This window comes from Carcharodon carcharias, chromosome 11 (genome assembly GCF_017639515.1).
Source record: "Carcharodon carcharias isolate sCarCar2 chromosome 11, sCarCar2.pri, whole genome shotgun sequence".
In the NCBI taxonomy this organism is placed as follows: domain Eukaryota; kingdom Metazoa; phylum Chordata; class Chondrichthyes; order Lamniformes; family Lamnidae; genus Carcharodon; species Carcharodon carcharias.
Window position 1 is genome coordinate 126,141,636 of NC_054477.1, and position 23,027 is coordinate 126,164,662.

The 23,027-nt window shown below is 42.9% G+C and overlaps 1 protein-coding gene across 1 annotated transcript in view; it reads left to right on the plus strand.

Annotated features, from left to right (window-relative positions):
- The window catches only part of LOC121283925 (zinc finger protein DZIP1-like), a 168,940-nt gene extending 151,191 nt beyond the window's left edge, over window positions 1–17,749 (plus strand). The window contains exons 10-11 of the mRNA XM_041198727.1: window positions 12,690–12,749; window positions 17,483–17,749. Of these exons, the coding sequence (XP_041054661.1) occupies window positions 12,690–12,749; window positions 17,483–17,520 (98 nt within the window). The 3' untranslated portion in view covers window positions 17,521–17,749. The remainder of the gene's footprint in view (window positions 1–12,689; window positions 12,750–17,482) is intronic.
- The last annotated feature ends 5,278 nt before the right edge of the window (window positions 17,750–23,027 follow it).

A 23,027-nucleotide genomic window follows, 5' to 3' on the forward strand; every position in this document is an offset into this window, starting at 1 on the left:
ACCACCTCACACCTGGAGGAGGTGGTGACGTAGTGGTATTGTCACTGGATTGGTAATCCAGAGACCCAGGGTAATGATCTGGGGACTCGGGTACGAATCCCACCATGGTAGATGGTGGAATTTAAATTCAATGAAAAAATGCTGGAATTAAAAGTCTAATGATGACCATGGAACCATTGCCAATTGTCATAAAAACCCATCTGGTTCACTAAAGTCCTTTAGGGAAGGAAATCTGCCGTCCTTACCTGGTCTGACCTACATGTGAATCCAGACCCACTGCAATGTGGTTGACTCTTAAGTGCCATCGAAACAAGGGCAAGTAGAGATGGACAATAATAGCAACGACGCCCACGTCCCAAGAAGGAATAAAAAAAAAGAACTTCTCTTCATTGAACTTCATCTGCCACCTATCTGCCCACTCCATCAACTTGTCTATGTCCTCTTGAAGTTCCACACCATCCTCCATGCAGTTCATAACACTCCCAAGCTTCAAATCATCTGCAAACTTTTAAATTATCATTAATATATATCAGGAAAAGCAAGAGTTCCAATGCCGACCCCTGGAGAACTCTTCGACAAACCTTCTTCAGCCCGAAAAATACCCATTGACCATTACCCTCTGCTTCCTATTTTTCAGCCAAATTTGTATCCACGTTGCTGCTGCCCCTTTTATTCCTTGAATAATAACTTTTCTCACAAGTTGATTCTGCGGCACTGTCAAACGCCTTTTGAAATTCCATGTACACAACATAAACAGCATTACCCTCATCAACCTTTTCTGTTACCTCTTCAAAAAACTTGAGCAAGTTGTTTAAACACGATTCCCCCTTTAGAAATCCATGCTGGCTCTTCCTTATCAACCCATATTTTTCCATGTGACTTCTAATTCTATCCCGAATAGTTGTTTCTAGAATCTTGCCCACCACTGAAGTTAAACTGACTGGTCTGTAATTGCTGGGCTTAACCTTACGACCTTTTTTGAGCATAATGTTTGCAATTCTCCAGTCTTCTGGCACCTCCTCTGAGTCTAGGGAAGAATCTTGCAAAACTGCTGGCCTATCAATCTCTGTGAAGAGTATTAAAAGTCAGCACTGAAGTTGCAATCTAGATATTCATTGCAGTTGGATAGTTTTGAGGATTCATTTCTGAAGTCACCCTTGGATTTGAGCTGATCGACTTCTTCCACTTTCCTGACAAGGTTGAGATCTGTACAAGTTCTTCTACTTAAAAGAAAGAATTCTTGATTCTGCGGAACGTACGATGTTTCCAATATCTGCTTTCCCTTGTACTGGAGTGTTGCCTGTGACTTTTCCTTGACTTGTAGTTCGATCCCCCCCTCGACCAACTAGCTGGGTGGCTGCAGGCAGTGCATTGGTAACCACAGTTCATTATTTGATACAACTGTTTCACCCGCCCCAGTACCTAGTTTAAACTCGATGATACATCCATTGACATATATATCTGTGTTCCAGATTACACGATTGAGCTCATTGATTGCACCCAGGAAACATTTTTGTTCCTTTTCTGGTGGAAATTCTTCAACTTCATTAATAGTCTTAAGTATGAGGATTATTTCTTTGACGTCTGCAAAGTTAGAGGTTTTTCTTCAGCACATTTTCCTGAAATGGCCAATTTTTCTGCATTCTACAATGTTTGTCACTGTGCCTGTGGGTCTTTTTGGCAACATTGCTGGCAACATTTTTTGGCGTTTTGTACTTTCGCTCCAGATTGTATCTTCTTTTCTGATGCTTCTTTTATAAACCCAGGCTTAAGGAACTGCATGGTCACTAAAGTCCTGAGTCAAGGTTTTTCTTCACCTATCAGAGTTATGCTGTTCTGTTTATGGACCTCTGTTAGTCCCACCTGCTGTATTGCATTTTTTTAAGGTTACGTCTTCCTTAAATTGCAATAAGTCTGATGGGGACTCCTCGGTAACATAGCCTTTGCACTATCCAGTGCCTTCAGCCATTTCTGGATATCATGTAGAGTGAATCAAGTTGGCTGAAGACTGGTATCTGTGACACTGGGGACCTCCGGAAGAGGCCGAGTTGGATCATCCACTTGGCACTTCAGGCTGAAACTTGTAGTAAATGTTTCAGCCTTATCTTTTGCACCGATGTGCTGGGCTCTCCCCTCATTGAGGATGGGGATATTTGTGGAGCCTCCTCCTGCAGCAAGTTGTTTAATTGTCCACCCCCATTCATGACTGGATGTGGCAGGACTACAGAGCTTAGATCTGATCCATTGGTTGTGGGATCGCCTAGCTCTGTCTATCACTGGCTGCTTATGCTGTTTGGCAAGCAAGTACTCCTGCGTTATAGCTTCACCAGGTTGACGCCTCATTTTTAGGCATGCCTGGTGCTGCTCCTGGCATGCCCTCCTGCACTCTTCATTGAACCAGGGTTGATCCCCTGGCCTGACAGTAATGGTAGAGTGGGGAATATGCTGTTCCATGAGGTTACAGATTGTGTTTGAGTATAGTTCTGCTGCTGCTGATGGCCCACAGTGCCTCATGAATGTCCAGTCTTGGGTTGCTAGATCTGTTCGAAATCTATCCCATTTAACATGATGGAAGGTTTCCTCAATGTGAAGGCAGGACTTCTTCTCCACAACAACTGTACAATGGTCACTCCTACCGATACTGTCATGGACAGATGCATCTGCGGCAGGCAGGTTGGTGAGGATGAGGTCAAGTATGTTTTTCCCTTTTGTTGGTTCCCTCACCACCTACCAGAGACCCAGCCTAGCAGCTATGTCCTTTAGGACTTGGCCAGCTCAGTCAGCAGTGGTGCTACTGAGCCACTCTTGGTGATGGACATTGAAGTCCCTCACCCAGAGTACATTCTGCACCCTTGCCCCCTCAGTGCTTCCTCCAAATGGTGTTCAGCTGAGGGAGAGCAGAACATGGTGATTAGCAGGAGGTTTCCTTGCCCTTATTTGACCTGATGATACTGTGTTGATGTTGAAGACTCCCAGGCAATTCCCTCCCAACTGTGTACCACTGTGCCTCCACCTCTATTGGGTCTGTTCTGCCGGTGGGACAGGACATACCCTGGGATGGTGATGGTAGTGTCTGGGACATTATCTGGGTCATTCCGTGAGGATGACTATATCAGACGGTTGCTTGACTGGTCTGTGAGACAGCTCTCCCGATTTTGGCACTAGCCCCCAGATGTTAGTAAGGAGGACTTTGCGGGGTTGACAGGGCTGAGTTTGCCATTATTGCTTCCGGTGCCTAGGTTGATCCATTCCATTTTTGAGACTTTGTAGCAGTTTGATACAACTGATTGGCTTGCTAACCCATTTTAGAGGGAATTTAACCACATTATTGTGGGTCAGGAGCCACATGTAGGCCACAGGTAAAGACAGCATATTTCTTTTAGTGAACCAGATGGGTTTTTACAACAGTCGACAATGGTTTCATGGTCATTATTAGACTTTTAGTTCCAGATTTTTATTGAATTCAACCTGGACCCCAGATTATTACCCTGGGCCTCTGTCTTACTAGTCCAGTGACAATACCATTATGCCATCGCCTCCCCCTTCCAGTTGTTGAAACTTTTGCACTGTTCAACCTCTCACCCAGACCCGCTGTGGTTAAGGTCTCTCCCTGGGGAATTTCACAGCAAGACCTGGTATTTAAATAGTCGTCTGGCACAGCGCTTGAGTATTGCTGAAAAAGAGACATGTCTAAGCTCTTCGTCTTGCACTCATCAGGAGACTCGCAAGAATACCAATATAAGGGGGAAACAACAATTTATACTGTATGTGAAGAAAGTGTTGATTGGTTGGCAAGTGGTGTTGCCATGGAGAATGGATGGTGATTGACACTTAACTGCCAAGCATTTTTTGAAATTTAAACCAGGCAGCTTGATTCTGATTGGTCAAGACATTGCCCTGAAGAATGAGTCAGCAAAAGGCTGTCACTTATTTAGTTTAGTTGAAACAGGCACAATGTATGTACATGTTCCTCCTCTCTGTAAAGAACAGGGCCCTGTATATTATTATATGTAACTTCCGGTACACACAAATGCGGCACATTGCGAACTGGACTGCCAATCTTAAATTGGTTGTCAGCATAATTCTGAACACACTGAGGATTATTTAGCAAATGTTGTCCAATTATGGAATCACATCTATGTTGTACCCTGTGTTTTGAATTTTGCAAGCACAGGCTGATTGGGTATGATCTGTACCCTGCCCATTGTGAACAGCAGTTGGGACATGCTGTTTGACATGGTCTGCCAGTCTTTGGGATGTAAGGCCTACATACCTGGCATCACACTGGCACTGAAATTCATATACCACATTAATCATTTGTGTGATAAGCAGAACGTCTTTTTGGCTTGATGGCATCATCCTGTTAGTGGCGAATACCACTTGTGTTGCTAGTGCATAGTAGCAGTGTGAAATAGTGAGTTTCACCTGTTGCTCAAAGTTTTGAGATACCTTGCCTTTCTAGGGTAATCTGAGGTAGACTGGGCACTTTTCAGGGCCAAAAGTGACGGCCTTAGGCCCATTCATGAGTTTGCGTGATATAGAGCATGAAATAATCTGATCAGGGTACCCTGATCAGGATGCCTTTGATGTGCCCTAATTCAGCACCAAGCTTGCATGGTGAGCGAATGACTTGGGCCCTATTTACAAGGTTGCGATAAAACCAATCTTATAGTGTGTGGAAATGTAAGAATCCCAACGCATATATTGACCAGTGAAAATAGGTTTGCAGTAGACCGTGGAAGAGGTATAGACCTGGTAGATTTGTCAACTAGTATGCCAAGGAACGGGAGTTTCATAGGTGAATTTGAGCGTAGGATAGAGCCCATTAAGACATGTAAGAAAATCATTACGTGCAGCTGCGGACTTAAATATAGCAGCCGTAATATCCACATATTGGAAATATACAAGGGGTAGGAGGTTCGGTGTAATTCCATCGAAGAGTGTCCCGATGAGTGCAAGGCATAAAGCTTAGACGTATCTCTTTTTTTCAGCAATACTTGGTATTTATCTCTTAATTACTGCAAAGGTGTTAAAAACTGCTTTGCTTAATTATTTCAATAACCTCTTCACCCCTTTCCCCTGGAGCAGCGAGTATTTGCAGCTGTTTTTTTTCACTTTTGTGCTGCCTCACAGTGACCATGTGTAATGGCATTAAACTCAGACACAGACTGCAAGGTTTTGCGTAACCTTCCCTTCCTAGGGATCTAGTTTTCCCAGTGCTGCCTGCCTAGTGTGCCTTTAAAAACAAATCTTTCACCCTTTTTAAAGTGTTGTTCACCAGTTGCATGATCTTTGCTTTGTTCCCCGTATTGAAGCCTCAGATCGGTGGATCGGCATTTCCTTCACAAACACCATATACTGTGGTGCAGCCCTGAATGACTTCAAAAGATAATTTTCTGACTCTTCTTGTCTCCACTATATCTATGGAACAACTTTGGAGTTCTTCAACTGTATCTTACGGAGTTGTGCAGTTTTGGCACCGCTTTTACAGGTCTGACAACTAAGCTTTTTTAAAATTGAATTTTCAATGTTTTGGGGTCCAAAACTGCTGCAACCATCACTGCGACCATGTTGTATGCTGGTTAGTCTAACTGAGAAATTATTGCTGAGACATTGGTATGTCTAAACAGTAACTGGTTTATTAGATACAACTGAACTATGTACAGCTATACATGACTAGGTGTTACACTGCTGAAGCCATGAACATTCTTCCCCATTACTCCTTGTCATGTGTTCTCTTACATCATCATTATGGGAGGTGCTAATTACACAGTCCCAGACATTAACCCTTATAAATCCTAATACTATCTCTCGCGATGACTGTTGATTACAACCAAGATTGACCTTCCTCTGAGCTTCTGCTTCCTTGTTGCAAAATGGAAAAGAGCTGGTAAAATTCAGATTAGGTACCTTTTTATCAGACTTAATTACCTTCCCACCAGCCTGGCTGCCTCTGTGAATATTCCCTTGAATTGTCAACAAGTCAGGTTTCCCTCCTGATGCCATTTACTGCTATTTTCCTACTCCTGCCTGCTCCCGGCCCATACACTGACAAAATCCTGGCTGGAGAGTCTATGGTCAAAAACAGGCCTTCTAACCCAACTGATCGATATCAACATTTATGCTGCAGCCAAGCCTGCTTCATCTAATCCTATTAGTATTGCTTCTATTTCTTTCTTTCTCATATACTTATCTATCATTCCTCAAATGCATCTATGCTACTCACCTTAAGTGATCTTTGTGTTAGTGAGCTCCACATTTATACCACTCCCTGCATGAAGAAATTTTTCCTGAATTCTGTCTTCATTTTTTAGAGACTGTCTTATATTTATGACTTCTAGCTTTGGACTCACCTGCTGTTGGTATCTGCTCTATAAAACCCCTTCATAATGTCACCACAAAGCCTTGTTTTTTCCAGAGAAATGAATCCAGCCTCTCATTGTATCCTGATAAGCATAGCTTCTCAATTCTGGTATCAACTTGTAAATCATTTTTACACTGCCTCAATATCCTTTTATAATATAGAGACAAAACTGTTCATGTTACTCTGAGTGTAGTCTAATCAAAGTTCTATACAAGTTCAACATAACTTCTCTGCTTTTCTATTCTGTCTCTCTAAAAATGAACCCAGTGCTTAATTTTCTTTTCTTCAGTCTTGTTGACCTGCATTGCTACTTGATGTAATTTGTGCCTCTGTACCATAGATCTATTTGTTCCTTCACACCATTCCACTCACTTCTTATCTTCCTGAAATCTCTGTTATTCCAATCTGGTTCATTTCTTTGTACTAACATTTTCCATTTCTATTTAAACCTTAAGTTTTACCATCTTAGACTCACAAATTTCTCATCTGCCTGATCTACTTTATTATGTACAATGCCTCTGCCATGTAGGCATTTAAACATATTGTTTGAAGAATGAATTCTGCACACCTTTTCAGAATATCATTCTCTTTTCTGGTTAATTAATGTCTTCACAAATGATAGAAATCTTCCAAACTGCTAGTTTTATTATTCCTACTCAACTCTCTCATCTGTCTTCGGATTTCCTTCTCCATTTCTCCATGTGAAATTTTGGAGTCTAGTGTCATAGAGTCATAGAATTATACAGCACAGAAATAGGCCCTTTGGCCCATCATGTCTGTGCTGGCCATCAAGCATCTATCTATTCTAACCCCATTTTCCAGCATTTGGTCCATAGCCCTTTATGCTATGGCATTTCAAGTCATACTTCTTAAATATTATGAGAGTTCCTGCCTCTACCACCTCCTCAAGCAGTGTATTCCAGATTCCAACCACACTTTGGGTGAAAATGTTTTTCCTTAAATTCTTTTTAAACCTCCTGCCCCTTACCGTAAATCTATGCCCCTTCAAAAATACCTCCGCTAAGGGGAAAAGTTTCTTCCTATCTACCCAATCTATGCCCCTCATAGTTTTGTATACCTCTATCAGATTCCCCCCTTAGCCTTCTCTGCTGTAAGGAAAACAACCCTAGCCGATCCTGTCTCTCTTCATAGCTCCAACCCAGGCAACAACCTTGTGAATCTAAATAAAAGCAAAATACTGCGGATGCTAGAAATCTAGAACAAAAACAAAAATACCTGGAAAAACTCAGCAGGTCTGACAGCATCTGCGGAGAGGGATACATTTGACATTTCGAGTCCGTATGACCCTTCATCAGAACTAAGACTTATAGAAATGAGATGAAATATAAGCTGGTAGAAGGGGGTGGGACAGGAGAGCTTGATAGGGGGCCAGTGATAGGTGGAGATCAAAAAGAGACTGCCAAAGATGTCATAGACAAAAGGACAAAGGGGTGTTAACGGTGGTGATATTATCTAAAAGATGTGCTAATGGGGACATTAAGGGAAGCAAGCTAGTGGCAGATGGCCCTAGTGTGGGTGGGGTGGGGGGAAGGGATCGAAATGGGCTAAAAGGTGGAGATGCAACAATAGATCGAAATAAATTTAAAAATAGGAGGGAAGAGAAAAAAATAGATGTATAAAATTATAAATTATTGGAAAAAGGGGGATCAGAATGGGGGTGGTGATAGATGAGAGAGCTCATGATCTGAAATTGTTGAACTCAATAGTAAGTCCGGAAGGCCTGTAGAGTGCCCAGTCGGAAGATGAGGTGCTGTTCCTCCAGTTTGTGTTGAGTTTCACTGGGATATTTCAGCAGGCCAAGGATGGACATGTGAGCAAGAGAGCAGGGTGGTGTGTTGAAATGGCAAGCAACAGGGAGGTCTGGATCATGCTTGCAGACAGACCAAAGGTGTTCCACAAAGCGATCACCCAGTCTGCGTTTGGTCTCTCCAATGTAGACGAGACCGTATTGTGAGCAGCGAATGCAGTAGACTAAATTGAGGGAAGTGCAAGTGAAATGCTGCTTCACTTGAAAGGAGTGTTTGGGCCCTTGGACGGTGAGGAGAGAGGAAGTGAAGGGGCAGGTGTTGCATCTTTTGCGTGGGCATGGGGTGGTGCCATAGGAGGGGGTTGAGGAGTAGGGGGTGATGGAGGAGTGGACCAGGGTGTCCCGGAGGGAGCGATCCCTGCGGAAAGCCGCCAGGGGAGGTGAAGGGAAGATGTGTTTGGTGGTGGCATCATGTTGGAGTTGTCGGAAATGGCGGAGGATGATCCTTTGAATGCAGAGGCTGGTGGGGTGATAAGTGAGGACAAGGGGGACCCTATCATGGTTCTGGGAGGGAAAGAAAGGTGTGAGGGCGGATGCGTGGGAGATGGGCTGGACACAGTTGATGGCCCTGTCAACCACCATGGGTGGAAAACCTCGGTTAAGGAAGAAGGAATACATGTCACAGGAACTGTTTTTGAAAGTGGCATCATCAGAACAGATGCAACGGAGGCGAAGGAACTCAGAGAATGGGATGGAGTCCTTACAGGAAGCGGGGTGTGAGGAGCTGTATTTGAGGTAGCTGTGGGAGTTGGTAGGCTTGTAATGGATATTGGTGGACAGTCTATCACCAGAAATTGAGATTGAGAGGTCATGGCAGGGAAGGGAAGTGTCAGTGATGGACCACGTGAAAATGATGGAGGGGTGGAAATTGGAAGCAAAATTAATAAATTTTTCCAGATCCAGACAAGAGCATGAAGCGGCACCGAAGCAGTCATTGATGTACCAGAAAAAGAGTTGTGGGAGGGGGCCTGAGTAGGACTGGAACAAGGCATGTTCTACATACCCCATAAAGAGACAGGCATAACTGGGGCTCATGTGGATACCCATAGCCACACCTTTTATTTGTGAATATCCTCTGCACCCTCTCCAGTGTAATAACATTCTTCCTATAGTGTGGTGACCAGAACTGCACTCAGTACTCCAGCTGTGGTCTCGCTAACATTTTATACAGCTCCAACATAACCTCCCTACTCTTATATTCTATGTTTTGGCTAATGAAGACAAGTATCCCATATGCCTTCTTAACCACTTTATCTATCTGTGCTGCTGCCTCAGGGATCTATATACATGTACACCAAGGTCCCTCTAATCTTCTGTACTTCTAGGGCCCTACCATTCATTGTGTACCCCTTGCCGTATTAGTCCTCCCAAAACGCATCACCTCACACTTCTCAGGATTAAATTTCATTTGCCACTACTCTGCCCATCTTACCAGCCCATCTATATAGCCTTGTAACCTAAGGCTTTCCTCGTCACTATTTACGACATCACCAATTTTTGTGTCATCTGCAAACTTACTGATCATATCTCCTATATTCACATCTAAATTATTAATGTACACTACAAACAGCAAGGGTCCAGCACCAATCCCTGCAGTACCCCGCTCGTCACAGGCTTCCAATCGCAAAATCAACCCTCGACAATTACCCTCTGCCTTCTGCCACTGAGCCAATTTTGGATCCAATTTGCCAAATCCATGGGCTCTTACCTTCTTGACCATTCTCCCATGTGGGACCTTGTCAAAAGCCTTACTGAAGTCCACGTAGACTACATCGACTGCACTACCCTCATCTACACAGCTAGTTACGTCCTTGAAAAATTCCATCAAATTTGTTAGACATGATCTCCCCCTGAAAAAGCCATGCTGACTATCCCTGATTAACCCCTACCTCTCCAAGTGGAGATTAATCCTGTCCCTCAGAATTTTTCCAATAGTTTCTCTACACTGATGTTAGACTCACTGGCCTGTAATTAGCTGGTTTATCCCTACTACCCTTCTCGAATAAGGGTACCACATTCGCTGTCCTCCAGTCCCCTGGCACCTCTCCTGTGGCCAGAGAGGATTTGAAAATTAGTGCCAGAGGCCCTGCAATCTCCTTCCTTGCCTCACAGAGCAACCTGGTATACATCTCATCTAAGTTTGGGTACATCTAAGTCTTATCTAGTACAACCCCATTAATTTAACACCGCTTTTTATCTTTGATCCCTAACCACATTGACTCTGCATGAACCTCTATCTTTGTGTACAAACAATCTGCTGGACAGCATGCATTCCCTTCTTCATCACTATTGTAACCTGTTGGTGCTTGATAGATTTTTGTGATATAAAGATCCAGAGCTTCCAAGGAGTGACAATCACAGATGGATTGCTACTGTGCTCTTTTTTACTTACATTAAAGTGCAGCTGCACCTTTCTCGCCCAGCTTCCAACTCAGGCCAGCTGAGAAATGCGCAGTGCAGCAAATTCCTGAGGCCTTCAGTCTAGGGCAGCAGATTCAGAGGAAAGGAAGCCATGCCCCATTTTTACAGCAATTGCTGCATAAAACAGGTAAAACAGTTAAAGGTCCAACAGAGAAGGCAAGGTAAGTGTATAGGATGGGTTGTGGGGGAGTGAGGGATAGGATGAGGGGGGTGGGTAGAATGGGGGTGCCAGGTGGTCAGTGGGTGGAGTTGGGTAGTCAGTCGGTGGGGTTGGAGGGTAACGGGGTTCAGAAGGGGAGTTGAAGGTGAGGTTAGTCAGGGGGTTGTGAACGTAGTTGGGGCGAGGAGGTAGTCGGATGAGGAGGGTAGTCAGGGGGTGGGGAGGGTAGTCGGGGGGAGGGTTTTTGGAGGGTAGCTATTCTGGTAACACAGTCGGAACTATCCAAAGTCTCCCATTTAAATTAGAGTTTCAGATGGTTCCCAATGCGGGATAATTACCCATTGGAAGTTTGAATTTCCCAGGCAATTCCCATGCAGACCTTGCGAGGAGACTTCGTGGCGGGTGGGGTCAGCGCATCCCTTGGGGTACCTTCTGGGTATGATCCTCTAGAGTCCAGAAGCTGTGGATGAAAATTTGTGACCAGTGGTGATCATCACTGTCACAGGTAGTGTGTGCAGACTAATGACTTTTCCTGTATATTGTCATGGAACAGATGGTAGACCTCTATCGTAATCTCTCTTGTCAACCTAAGCCTATTCCTGTATTGTTCCTCTGCCATGCCCATGTAGCTGACCCTGTTTTGGTAAACATGGGCTGAATTTACTCAGGAGTAAACAGTAACGTATACCCATAGATTAGGGCACTGAACCATCAGCAGTGTGCTGCTGCCATTCCACTTGTCCCCGCCATGATTTTACAGGCAGTGGGGGATACATGGGTGGATCAACTGCCCATGGCCCAATTGAGGCCCTTAAGTGGGCAATTAATGCCCAATTAAGGGCCTCATCCACCCACTACTCCAATTTAGTGGGCGGCGGGAGAGGCCTGCGATTGAAGCTGGAAGTCCTGGAGAAAAATTAAAGCTGGCTCGGCAGAGGCAGGTTCGTCCCTGAAATTTATACAAGGGTTCGGGAATTCCACCCTCAGCGTATAATCAAGCCCCATAGTGTTACTACTAGTTATGCACTCATGATGTCCTCTACATTCCCAATTATCTTGCCCTGGTTCTCCTCTGCTCCTCTATGGCATTCCTGTTAATGTCCTCCACACCCATGCTATCAGGTCAAAAACTCCTCTATGTGTACTTTTCCATTTAAATGATATAATTTGAAATCTGCCTTTTTTTTTAAACTGATCAACTACAGGTCAGAACTACAGTGTTCAGTTTGATTCACAGCTAGAAAATGCTGTCAAAACTCAAAAATTTTGAAGGGCAACATTGTTTGTTTTCCTGTGCCATCCACTTCCTTTTTGCATTTTTACTCCGTAAGGAAATTTTCAGAACTAAGCTAAATGTGACTGATTAATCCGTTAGTGCTTTCAGGGGACATTGATTCTCCTGACAATGATGTTTCCACAATGACCTAAAATGATGTAGGAACAAAAATATTTGTCCAAATCAGGATGGTGAGTGACTTGCAGAAGAATTTAGACATTATAGCATTTACATGACATTGGTGCTCTTGTCCTTCTTAATGGCCAAAGTTTCATAGGAAGGAAATTATTTTGTTAGAGCTTGTTGAGCTACTGTTGTGCATCCTGTAGATTGCATACATTTGCAGCCAGAGTATACTGGTAGTGGATATTGAGCCCAGTGCCATGGTGCAGATCAAGCAAACTGGATATGAGCTATCAAGAAGACATCATTTCTCCCACTGAGTAACTGGGCCTAACACTGTTATGTGTGGAGGTTAGTTTCAACTATAGTATATTTTGCTGCTCACCTCTTATATTACTCTAATACTGAGTCCATCGATACAGTACATAGATTAATCATGTTTTTTATTGCCTTTGCTTTCTTTCTTGTCTGCGGTTACCACCTGCCTCTGTATATCCTGTGTTTGGCTGAATATTAGAACAACCAGTGGCAACATGTAAACTGGAACCTATAAAGGAACTTTGTGAGGAAAATGAAGGTAAAAATCCATTAAAAGAAATGAGAATAAACAATTCTGGTTTGCATCTAACATCACATCTTAGTCCAGTGGTTGTATGTGAATGTACTGGGACCATCCCCATTATAAATAAGAAAAATAATTTGCCAGTAAATTCTAGCCTCCTAAAATTGCAAAGAGATAGACACCATTTAGATGAATTAGCATCCTAGGAAGATATTCAAACTCATTAATATAAATAAGCATAACATAAGGAATAGGAGCAGTGGAAGACCATATAACCATCAAGCCTACTCCACCCTTCAATATGATCATAGTTAATCTTAGGTTTCAAATCCAGTTTCCCACCCACTTTCCATATTCCTTGATTTTCTGAGAGACCAAAAATCCCTCAGCCTTAAATATATTCAATGGTGGCACATCCACAACTCTCAGGAGTAGAGAATTCCAAAGATTCACAATCCTTGAGTGAAGAAATTTCTCATCACAGTCCTTAATTATCAGCCCCTTACCCTGAAACTGTGCCCATTTGTTCTAGATTCCCCAGCTTGGAGAAGCAACATTTTAGTATCTACCTTCACAATCTTGAACGTTTCAATGAGATCACCTCTCAATTTTCTAAACTCCAGAGAATGTAGACCCAATTTACTCAGCTCCTCATCATAGGACAACTTTCGCATCCCAGGGACTAATCTAGTGAACATTTACTGTACTGCCTCCAATACAAATATATCCTTCCTTAAATATGAAGAACTAAATTGCACATGGTATTCAGTGTACTTGGATTTCCAAAAGGCATTTGATAAGGTGTCACATCAAAGGTTACTACATAAAATAAGAGCTCAAGGCGTAGGGGTTAGCATATTAGCATGGATAGAGGATTGGTTAGCTAATAGGGAAGAGAGAATCAGGAATCAATGAGGCTTTTTTGGGTTGGCAAACTATAACTAGTGAAGTGCTAAGGCCTCTATTTAAAATCTATATCAATGACTTGGATGAAGGGACCAAATTTATGATAGCTTAATTTGCTGATGACACAAAGGCAAGTTAGAAAGTAAATCCTCAAGAGGATAAAGAGCGTACAAAGGGATTTAAGAAGGTTAGGTGAGTGGAAGGTTAACTCAACTGATTCCTTGGTTAAAAGGCTTATATTGTGAGGAAAGGTTGAACAGGCTGGGCCTGTCCATTGGAGTTTAGAAGAATGTGAGGTGATCTTACTGAAACATATACCCTGAGGGGAACTTGACAGGCTGGATGTTGAGAGGATGTTTCTCCATGTAGGTGAGTCTAGAACTTGGGGACACAATTAAAAAATTAGGAGTCTTCCTTTTAAGACTAAGATGAGGGGAATTTTTTTCTGAGAGGGTTGTTCGTCCGTGAAATTCTCTTCCCCAGAGAACAGTGGATTCTAGACCTTTGAATATATTCATGGCTGAGTTCAATAGATTTTTGATCGACAAGGGAATCAAGGGTAATGGATGCAAAAAGGAAAGTGGGATTGAGGCCACAATCAGATCAGTCATGACCTTATAGAATGGTGAAGCAGGTTCAAGGGGCCAAATGGCCCACTCTTGTTTTTGTGTTCTATCACATTCCTAATTAGCCCTGCCTCATTGTGCAATACTAGATCCCAAATAGCGTTTTATCTCTAGGTTAGCTCCACAATGTACTGTCCCAGGAAACTGTCATGAAGGCATTGTACAGGCTCATCTTCTGAACCACCTTTGCCAATTTGATTGGTCCAATCTTTATGAAGATTGAAGCCCCACACAACTACAGGTCCCATTCCCCTTTATTGTCCCAAAATCTGGAAGGTCCTGAAAACCGGGTCCTGCTCTAGAAGCTACAATCCCCATCAGGCATTGCTGTCTGGTTCACAACGTGCTGATGCCCTGCTCTTTGGGTATGGAATTAACGGTGGAAGCCAGCCTGGTCCGCCCCTCAACCCTTTCTTTCCCACTCCTGGCTAGTTCCAGCTCGGCGGAGAAATCAGCTCAGCTTTAAGTTATCTCATTCCCTCCAACCCAGGACCCAAAATCCGGAAAATCCCAATGTCTGGTACACTTCTGGTCCCGAGTTTCCTGGATACGTAGGTTGGTACCTGTATTATATGGCCTTTGTTATAAGCTCCAGAAATTTCCTGTTCAATGCTCTGTCCAAGAATGATACAAACTATTCTCACCAGCTTGTTCTGACCTTTGCTGTTCCTAATCCCCACTCATACCAATTCTATTTCCTTATTTTCTGAGTCAAGATCCTTTCTCACTAATGTCCTTATGTCAACCTTTATTTATCAGGAATACCCATCCTCTTTTCCCATTCAGCCTGTCTTTTCAAAATGTTTTGGACCCTGAACTACTTATTTCCCAACGTTGGTCACCTTGTAATGGGGATTAGATCTAAGCCATTTATCCCTGTTTGTGCCACTAGTTTATCTACCCCATTTCAGATAAAGTGATTACTTTCTGATGCACTATTACTGTTGAACTCTGTATCCCTTCCTGTCCCACTCAGCTTTTCTTCACCCACACCAAATACTTTTACCTTTGGGTTTCTAAATCTCCCTTTACCCAAAACCTGTAACCTGTTAGCTTAAAGCCATTTTTCCCTGCCAAGGCCATATTTGCTGGTGCACTCTTATATTTGATGCTCTGTTTCTTCCTGTCATGCTCTGGTTATCATTACCCATATCACTACCCTACACTATTGTCTTTCTCTTTCCTTTCTCTTAAACTTTCCAAATCTCCCCTGACGTGAACCCTTCACTGCCCCTCGCCCCTCCCCCCACTATATAATTTAAAATCCTGTGCACTTCACTAATTATAGGACTTACTAAAACACTAGACCCAGCACGGTTCAAGTAAAGACTGTCCCAATGATATAACTCCCTCTTTGCCCAGTACTAGTGCCAGTGCCCCAGGAATCAAAACCCATTTCTCCCACACCAGTCTTTGAGCCATACATTCAACTCTGTGACCTTGTTTAATCTTTGCCAATTTGTTTGTGGTTCAGGTAGTAATCCAAAGATTATTATCTTTATGGTTCTGCTTTTTAATTTAGCCCCGGCTGCTCATATTCCTTCAGCAGAACCTCGTTCTCAGTCTTACTTGTGTCATTGGTACCCATGTGCACCACAACAACTGGATCCTTCCTCACCCACTCTAAGTTCTTCTCCTTGACCGTGGCACCAGGCAACACAGCTTTCAGGACACGTGCTTTCGGCTGCAAAGAACAGTATCTATTTTCCTAACTATACGTACTCTACTACAACTACATTCCTTTTTACTTGAATGGCTCCCTGTACCATAGCTAATGATTTTACTATATAATTAACTCCTTGGTAGATTGCAGAGTTGACAACCCCTGTGAGATCACCCCACAACCAGAAGTGGTCTCCTCTATCTTTCCTGCTATATTGGACTGTATTTTGCAGGCACCAGCACAGCTACTAGCACATCGAGTAGCCATGTTAATCAGATAGATGGTCCTGCACCTGATGATTCTCCCAACACAAACTAGCAGGAACAGATAGTGGTAGCCAGGACGACCTGGGAGAGCACATGTCAGTGGATGCCGTTCTTTCCAAGCTCTAATATATTAATATTGGTCAGTAAGATTGGCCAGCAGCTGCCTGAAGCAGGACTTTCTCCCAAGTGAGGAGCAGAAGTTCAGCATCCAGCCAATTAACGCTCTATAGGCATTAAATGGCTGTGGAAGTTGCCCCTATCTGAAAAATGCTGTGGCTTAAGGTGGACAGTTGCAGTTCCCACCCAATTAGAAGGAATTTTGTACTAAAGTTAAAATGAACAAAAGTAATGTCATTCAGACCAGGTCCTGGGGATGGGAAAGCAAGATGTGAACGTTAGCAGATGAAGAACCCGCAGCATTACGCAAGATATAAGGCTGACTGATTTAGCCAGCTGTCATTGAAATAAGTCTCCCAGGATCCTCAGAAGAATGCATGCTGCAGTTTCTCATGATGTATTTAAATACTCAGTTCACCTCTAATGGCAGTGTGAAGGACAGGACTGTGGAAATTCAAACATTGTCAGTTGGACTCAGGTTCAGCCATGCATAATAGAGGTAATGCTGGGTGCACTGAGGACAAGGAGGGTTGTGTTGTTCCTCACGAGTGTGAAGAAGAAACCTGCTGCAACAAACAAGAGGACCTGAACTGAGGTGGCTGAGAGAGTCAGCAGCATGCTCAGGACCCAGATTCAGTGCAGGAAAAGTTTTAGTGATCTAACAGGTCAGGACCTGTCTCTTGCAATGCATTTCCTTTTGTTTCCTCTTGTCTGTCCAACACCATTTATTCCACTTCCCACCACTGAATTAATTCTTTCACCACCATTTACAATGATACATTGTACCACTTCTGTCCCTCACTCTGTACACATCCTCAACTGCCACTTCTTCCTTTCACTGTTGCCAGTAAGTTCACCCCCATCAAATCTCCTCAATGCACACTGCAGCCAATCTCTGCAAGTGTATGATATTAGCAGAGATTGTGGGAGTTATCCTGACGGAGGAGGAGGTACTGGAGATAAGCAGCACCTCCAGTACCTTTAGCATTGTTCATGACGAGGTTGGCAGACCAGTAGAGTGGGATGACTGCATTAATCTTTCAACTCCTCATCCCCAGAAACCAAATTCAGCTTCTGCAGCATATCAACCAGTGTGGTCACATGTTTCATAAGCACATTGAAATCTTCCAAGACCATTATTAAATCTTCATTGTTTCTTCTTTCCTGCAGGACCTTTGCAGAGTAAACAGCTTCCCCTTCCCACATAGGGACGAACAGTCCTTTGAGAACCTCATCAATCCCAAGGATGCACCATCAGATGTGACATATTTTGCAGAGACCAGCTTAGCTACCAGCACATTGAGTAGGCATGTTAATCAGGTAGATGGACCTGCACCTGATGATTCTCCCAACACAAACGATCAAGAACTGATAGTGGTAGCTAGGACGACTTGGGAGAGTACATGTCAGTGGATGTCATTCTCTACAAGCTCTAATCAGTAGTACAGAGATGCAAAGCCTTGGGGCCCTGCAATGAAAAGGAGAATGTTGGAGGCACATGAATAATTGTGTGCAAGGTGTTGGAGTTTTGCCAGACATACAGTCCACTATAACAAAGAAAATGGAGGAGAACACTTATTCTGGATATGGGGTGATCTCAGATGGGTGTTCAATTCTGCAATCTATCTTGAAGTTACCTCCATGGAAATTTCTTCTGAGTATTCAACAGCAGAAGTTACAGCTACCAGCCATTGTAGCTTGCCTCCTGGCTCATAAGGCCACTATATGCTTGAGCTCTTGGCTCCAACATCCCCTCCGCCCAAAACAAGTTGATGGAAAGAGCAGATCAGGGCTTCCAAGGCATATTGCACCTCCTTCAGTATGTTTTCCACAAGCTTGTAGGACTGATATGCCATTCTCCAAGGAAGGAGATGTTGGCACAACAGGTGAAGTAAGTACAGAGCTTTCACAGGATTTCAATGTCTCATCACAGCCACGTCCTCAGCCAATATGCTGCCTGAACTCCAGCTGGCCTAGCCTGCCAGTGCAGGGTGCAAGTGGAGCAGTCAGTCAGAAGTCATAGGTGTGAGCATCTCAGACGACTGTGGGAAATACCCGGCAGCCTGCCACCATCAATGTTCAAGCCACTGGAGTAGCACCTTGAAGAAGTTGTGGAGTTAGACAGCACGCGGCTAAATAGATTATTGAGGCTTTTGATAATGGCTTTTTTATGATTTGAATTGTGGATCGTATTCATTTTTGCCATCCTTAAGTGATCCATGATTCAGAGGCAATTTCAGATCTGATTTTTATGCCTTAGATGTGAATCTTGGACCAATATTTTCCTGGTCACAACTTGGTAGATGTTCAGTGTTGCAGAACTGTTTGTGAAAGGGCACCTTGCCACATAAAAGTAGTAAAAGTTTCATATGGTTAAATGAAGTGATGAGCTTAAATGAAGTGAGGTGCATCTTGAGTCGCAAGATAATTCGCATGGCATATATGTTGCCCTCCATCTTCCTCATTCTCTTTCTCTTCAGATGATAATTGCATGAGCTTTCTTCATACTCCAGTTCTCTTTGTTGAATGATGTTATACAAGACTTTCCACTGGAAATTCTGGCTGGTGAATATTGCTTGGATCTTGCATACTTGTACAGGTGACAGGTGCCTTGAATTATCCCCTATCCCCTCCTATCATGGCTTATTACACCTTTTGGAACTTGTACTCCACAGCAGAGCAGCTACAACACCACAAGGTGCATCATGAACATACGAATTACAACCAGGGCCATTAAGCTCCTCGAGTCTCCCGGGCTGCACGTTCTTCTTTTTTTATTCATTCAGCCTATCCCTAACTGCCATTGTTCAGAGGGCATTTCAGAGTCAACCATATTGCTGTGAAGTCTGGAGTCACATGTAGGCTAGACCAGACCAGATAAGGAAGATTTCCTTCCTAAACAACATTAGTGAATCAGATGGGGAGGTGGGGGGGGGTGGTGTTTACAACAATTGGTGTTATTGGACTTTTAATACCAGATGTTTTTATTGAATTCAAATTTCACCATCTGTTGTGGTGAGATTTGAACCCAGGTCCCTGGAATACTAGTCAGTGACAATACCACTATGCTACCACCTCCCCTTTTCTACTGCAAACGTTTGTTGTTTTCAAACAATAAGCGAAGAATCAAAAACAGCAGAAATCATAGAGTCACAGAGTTATTTATTGTACAGCGGAAGCCATTTGTCCCATCAAGTGGATGCTGGCTTTCCATGAAGCAATCCAGTCAGTCCCATTCCCCCGCACCAACCCATAGTTGTGCAAGTTTATTTCCTTCAAGTGCCATGCAATTTCCTTTTGAAATCATTGAAGGTCTCTGCTTCTGCCACTGGTATGGGCAGCAAGTTCCAGATCATTACCACTCGTTGTGTGATAAAAAGCTATTCTTCGCATTTCCCCATGTCCCTCTTTCCCAAAACCTTAAATCCGTGACTGCTGGTCCTTGTACCATCAGCTAATGGGAGCAACTTCCCTTTATGTACCTTATCTAAACCTTTCATAATCTTGTACACCTCTATCAGATCTCCCCTCAATCTACTTTGCTCCAAGGAGGACAATCCAGCTTCTCCAAATTAACTTTAGAGCCAAATTCTCCCACCATTCTGGTAAATTTGCTCTGTGCCCTCTCAATTTGGTGACCGGAACTGGGCGTAATACTCTAATTGTGGCTTAAGTAGAGATTTAGAAACGTTCAGCGTAACTTCACTCCTTTCATACTCGATATCTCTATCTATGATGCCCGAGATCCCATATGCTTTGTGAACTACTCTACCAATATGTTTTATTCCGATCCTTTACGTCACCATACTGATGAAGTCGCAAGCAGCCCCACCAGTGTTACCCATGTGACCTTGTCAATCCACTGGATACCCATGTTGCACCAGTTCAAATAACATTAGAGCCCTAATTACATCACAGGACCCTGGTTTACCTAAATTCACGAGCCTCCTGTGTCTCTACAGTGGAAGATTCATCAACCTTAATACTCATCGCCATTAATATTGTGATGCCCAGGAAAACAGTAGTTTGGGGCTGGGTCACCATTTGCTGCACTTTAACCCCTCACCTGGCCCTTTCTTGCTTATTGGAACTGGGTTATAATCGAGCCCCATGGTTTTGTGGTGCTTATGACATGATTATACCAGTTCCTCATCATGCCCTATAACTTGGGTACCCACAGATCCTAGGCATTAGAGCGCAAAGCCTTTACAAAACAAGCTATTATTAACTGATGTGTTTTGAACTTATTTGTGTTTTTCATTGTTATTCTCCATTCTGTGTATGAAGGAGTTTTATAGGTAGGGATTTGGCAAACTTTCAAGTCCCTTTGTTCATAGGTATCCCTGTGGGCTTTCCCGTTTATTTGGTTTAATAAGAGGAGGAGGAATTCTAAGGATACTGGGAGAGTATAAGATCAGGTAGTAGTATGGACACATGTGGAGACTATACTTCATTAGGAAGACACTGTTGAGTTGTTTTGCAGATTGCAAGATGACCTGCAACCAACGACAAGCACAAGCATGACAATGCCCTGTACATTATAGACCAGTGCATTCCTGGTTGATTTTTGTTCTGTGTTTCTTTCAGGTTACCACAGGGACCTTAAGTGACATCAGATAACTTGCAGTCCTTACAAGCATAAAATAGTCTACTAATGCATTGTTTGCCAGAACAAACATATGATCACTTTATCAATGAAAACAAATTTTTGCTTAGATTGTAAGATTACCCAAAGTCTAGGGTGTTCTAGATTGCCACAAGTAGACCTGAGTGTTCCACTCAGCCTGTGGAGCCTCCATGAATTGCAATAGCTGCTATTCTTGATCAATATGCAACTATTTTTTGACCATTTGTACAGAATCCTGCAGGCCCACTTTTCCAAAGGAGCCATGTTGCTCCATTGTTTGAATGTGGAGACAAACTGTAGGGTTCTTTTACCTGGATACCAAAGGTACCAACTGCAGCTCTGGTTTATGAAATGCTTGTGGTGTCTACTGCTACTGAGCATAGATATAATGTGATTCATGCATCAATGATGGCTACCATCGAGCACCCTTTAAGGGTGGTGAAGCTAAAACTCAGATGCCTTGATATTTTTGTAATACAGCCACTGTCATGCATCAACATGGTTTGCCATTTGCTGTACAAATTTACTGTGCCACGCAAAGTAAACATGGAGCTTTTGGGAAGTAGAACCTTCATCCTTCGGAGTGTGGGAACATACACAAGCTCGAAGAGGCTACTTCTGACCCAGAGCTGCCAGAGTTATTCATCAGAATTCGATTCAGGAGTCTTTCTCATAATTACACCTTAGACCGACACTTAAACAGCCCTTTACACCAGCTTCACCAGGATCATCATATTGAAATTTGACCATATTCCCCATTGTCATGCAAATCATTTATTTTGACTTACATACGCAATACTACTGCAAACTGGTAAACTGGTCATATTCAGACTGCAAATATGCTTTACAGGCATCTTGGGTTTTAGCTAATAAGATCATTTAAAACTTGTTAAACAAAGTAGTGTTTAGGGCCTAAAGATTATTGGTCCAATAGCCAGTTCAAAAAAAAACCTGAGGGAAAAATAGTGGCCTTCAAAATTATGAGATTTTAATAAGAGTAGGTGGGGAGAAATTGTTTCCACTGGTAGAAGAGCCATTAACCAGGAGGACACATATTTAAGGTAATTGATTAAAAAATTTCCCAGAGGAAATGAGAATTGTTTTATAGAGCAAATTGTTATGATCGAGAATGCATTGGTGGCAAGAGTGGTGGAAACGGACTCAGTAGTAGCTTCTAAAAGGAAATTGGACACATCCTTAAAAATTTAAGAATTTGCCTGGCTATGGAGAAAGAGCTGGAAAGTGGGACTAACTGGACACTCCTTCAATTGCTGGCTTGGGCATGATGGGACAAATGGCCACCTTTTATGCCACCAAATTTTGTTTCCTTACATCTGATCTGTGCTCCTTGTTATTATATTATACCTCGGTGTTTTGCCTTGGATATCTGATGCGCCATACTACCAAATCCATTGCTGCTTCAATGTGCAGCCTCGTTTGCTGGAGGAATGGAGGTAACTGATATAATTTTGTTAAAGGTTCCTTAGATTATTGTGGTTGTTGTCCTCTGTGAGCATGGGCCTGAGATGACCTAGCTGCAGAACTTCAGCTGCCTTCTCCTCTACATTTCTGGAACGTGCAGTTATTGGATGAGGGCAATGAAAGAGTACTATGTGTTGTCATTCAGAGAGATTAACAAGCTCATTCAGATCCATTACATGCCTAATCCTACTGGACTCTGTCTTAGCACATCCGCTGACTTAAGTTAGAGCAGACTCAATTAAAGTACAGTGCAAGCCATATAGATTTGAAACTGTATTAATGTAGGTTTAATTGGTATTTCATACTTTGTTCACCTCATTCAGACATCTTGATCAATATACTATGAGAAATTGTAACCATCCACAGGGAAGGGAACTTTTCTCCTCTACTATATTTAGTGCAATAAGAATTTCTACTACCTATCCAAAAGGCAAAAAACCATGCCTTGTAGACAGTTCTGATGTTTGATTATTATGTTTCACATATAGATGGATTTGTGAACATATGAATGAACATACAAACATGTCAAAAAGGGAAAAGACCAAGTGGGACAGTTGAAAATAGTGGTTGAAGTAGCCACTGAATTCCTACTTGGCTACAATGAAG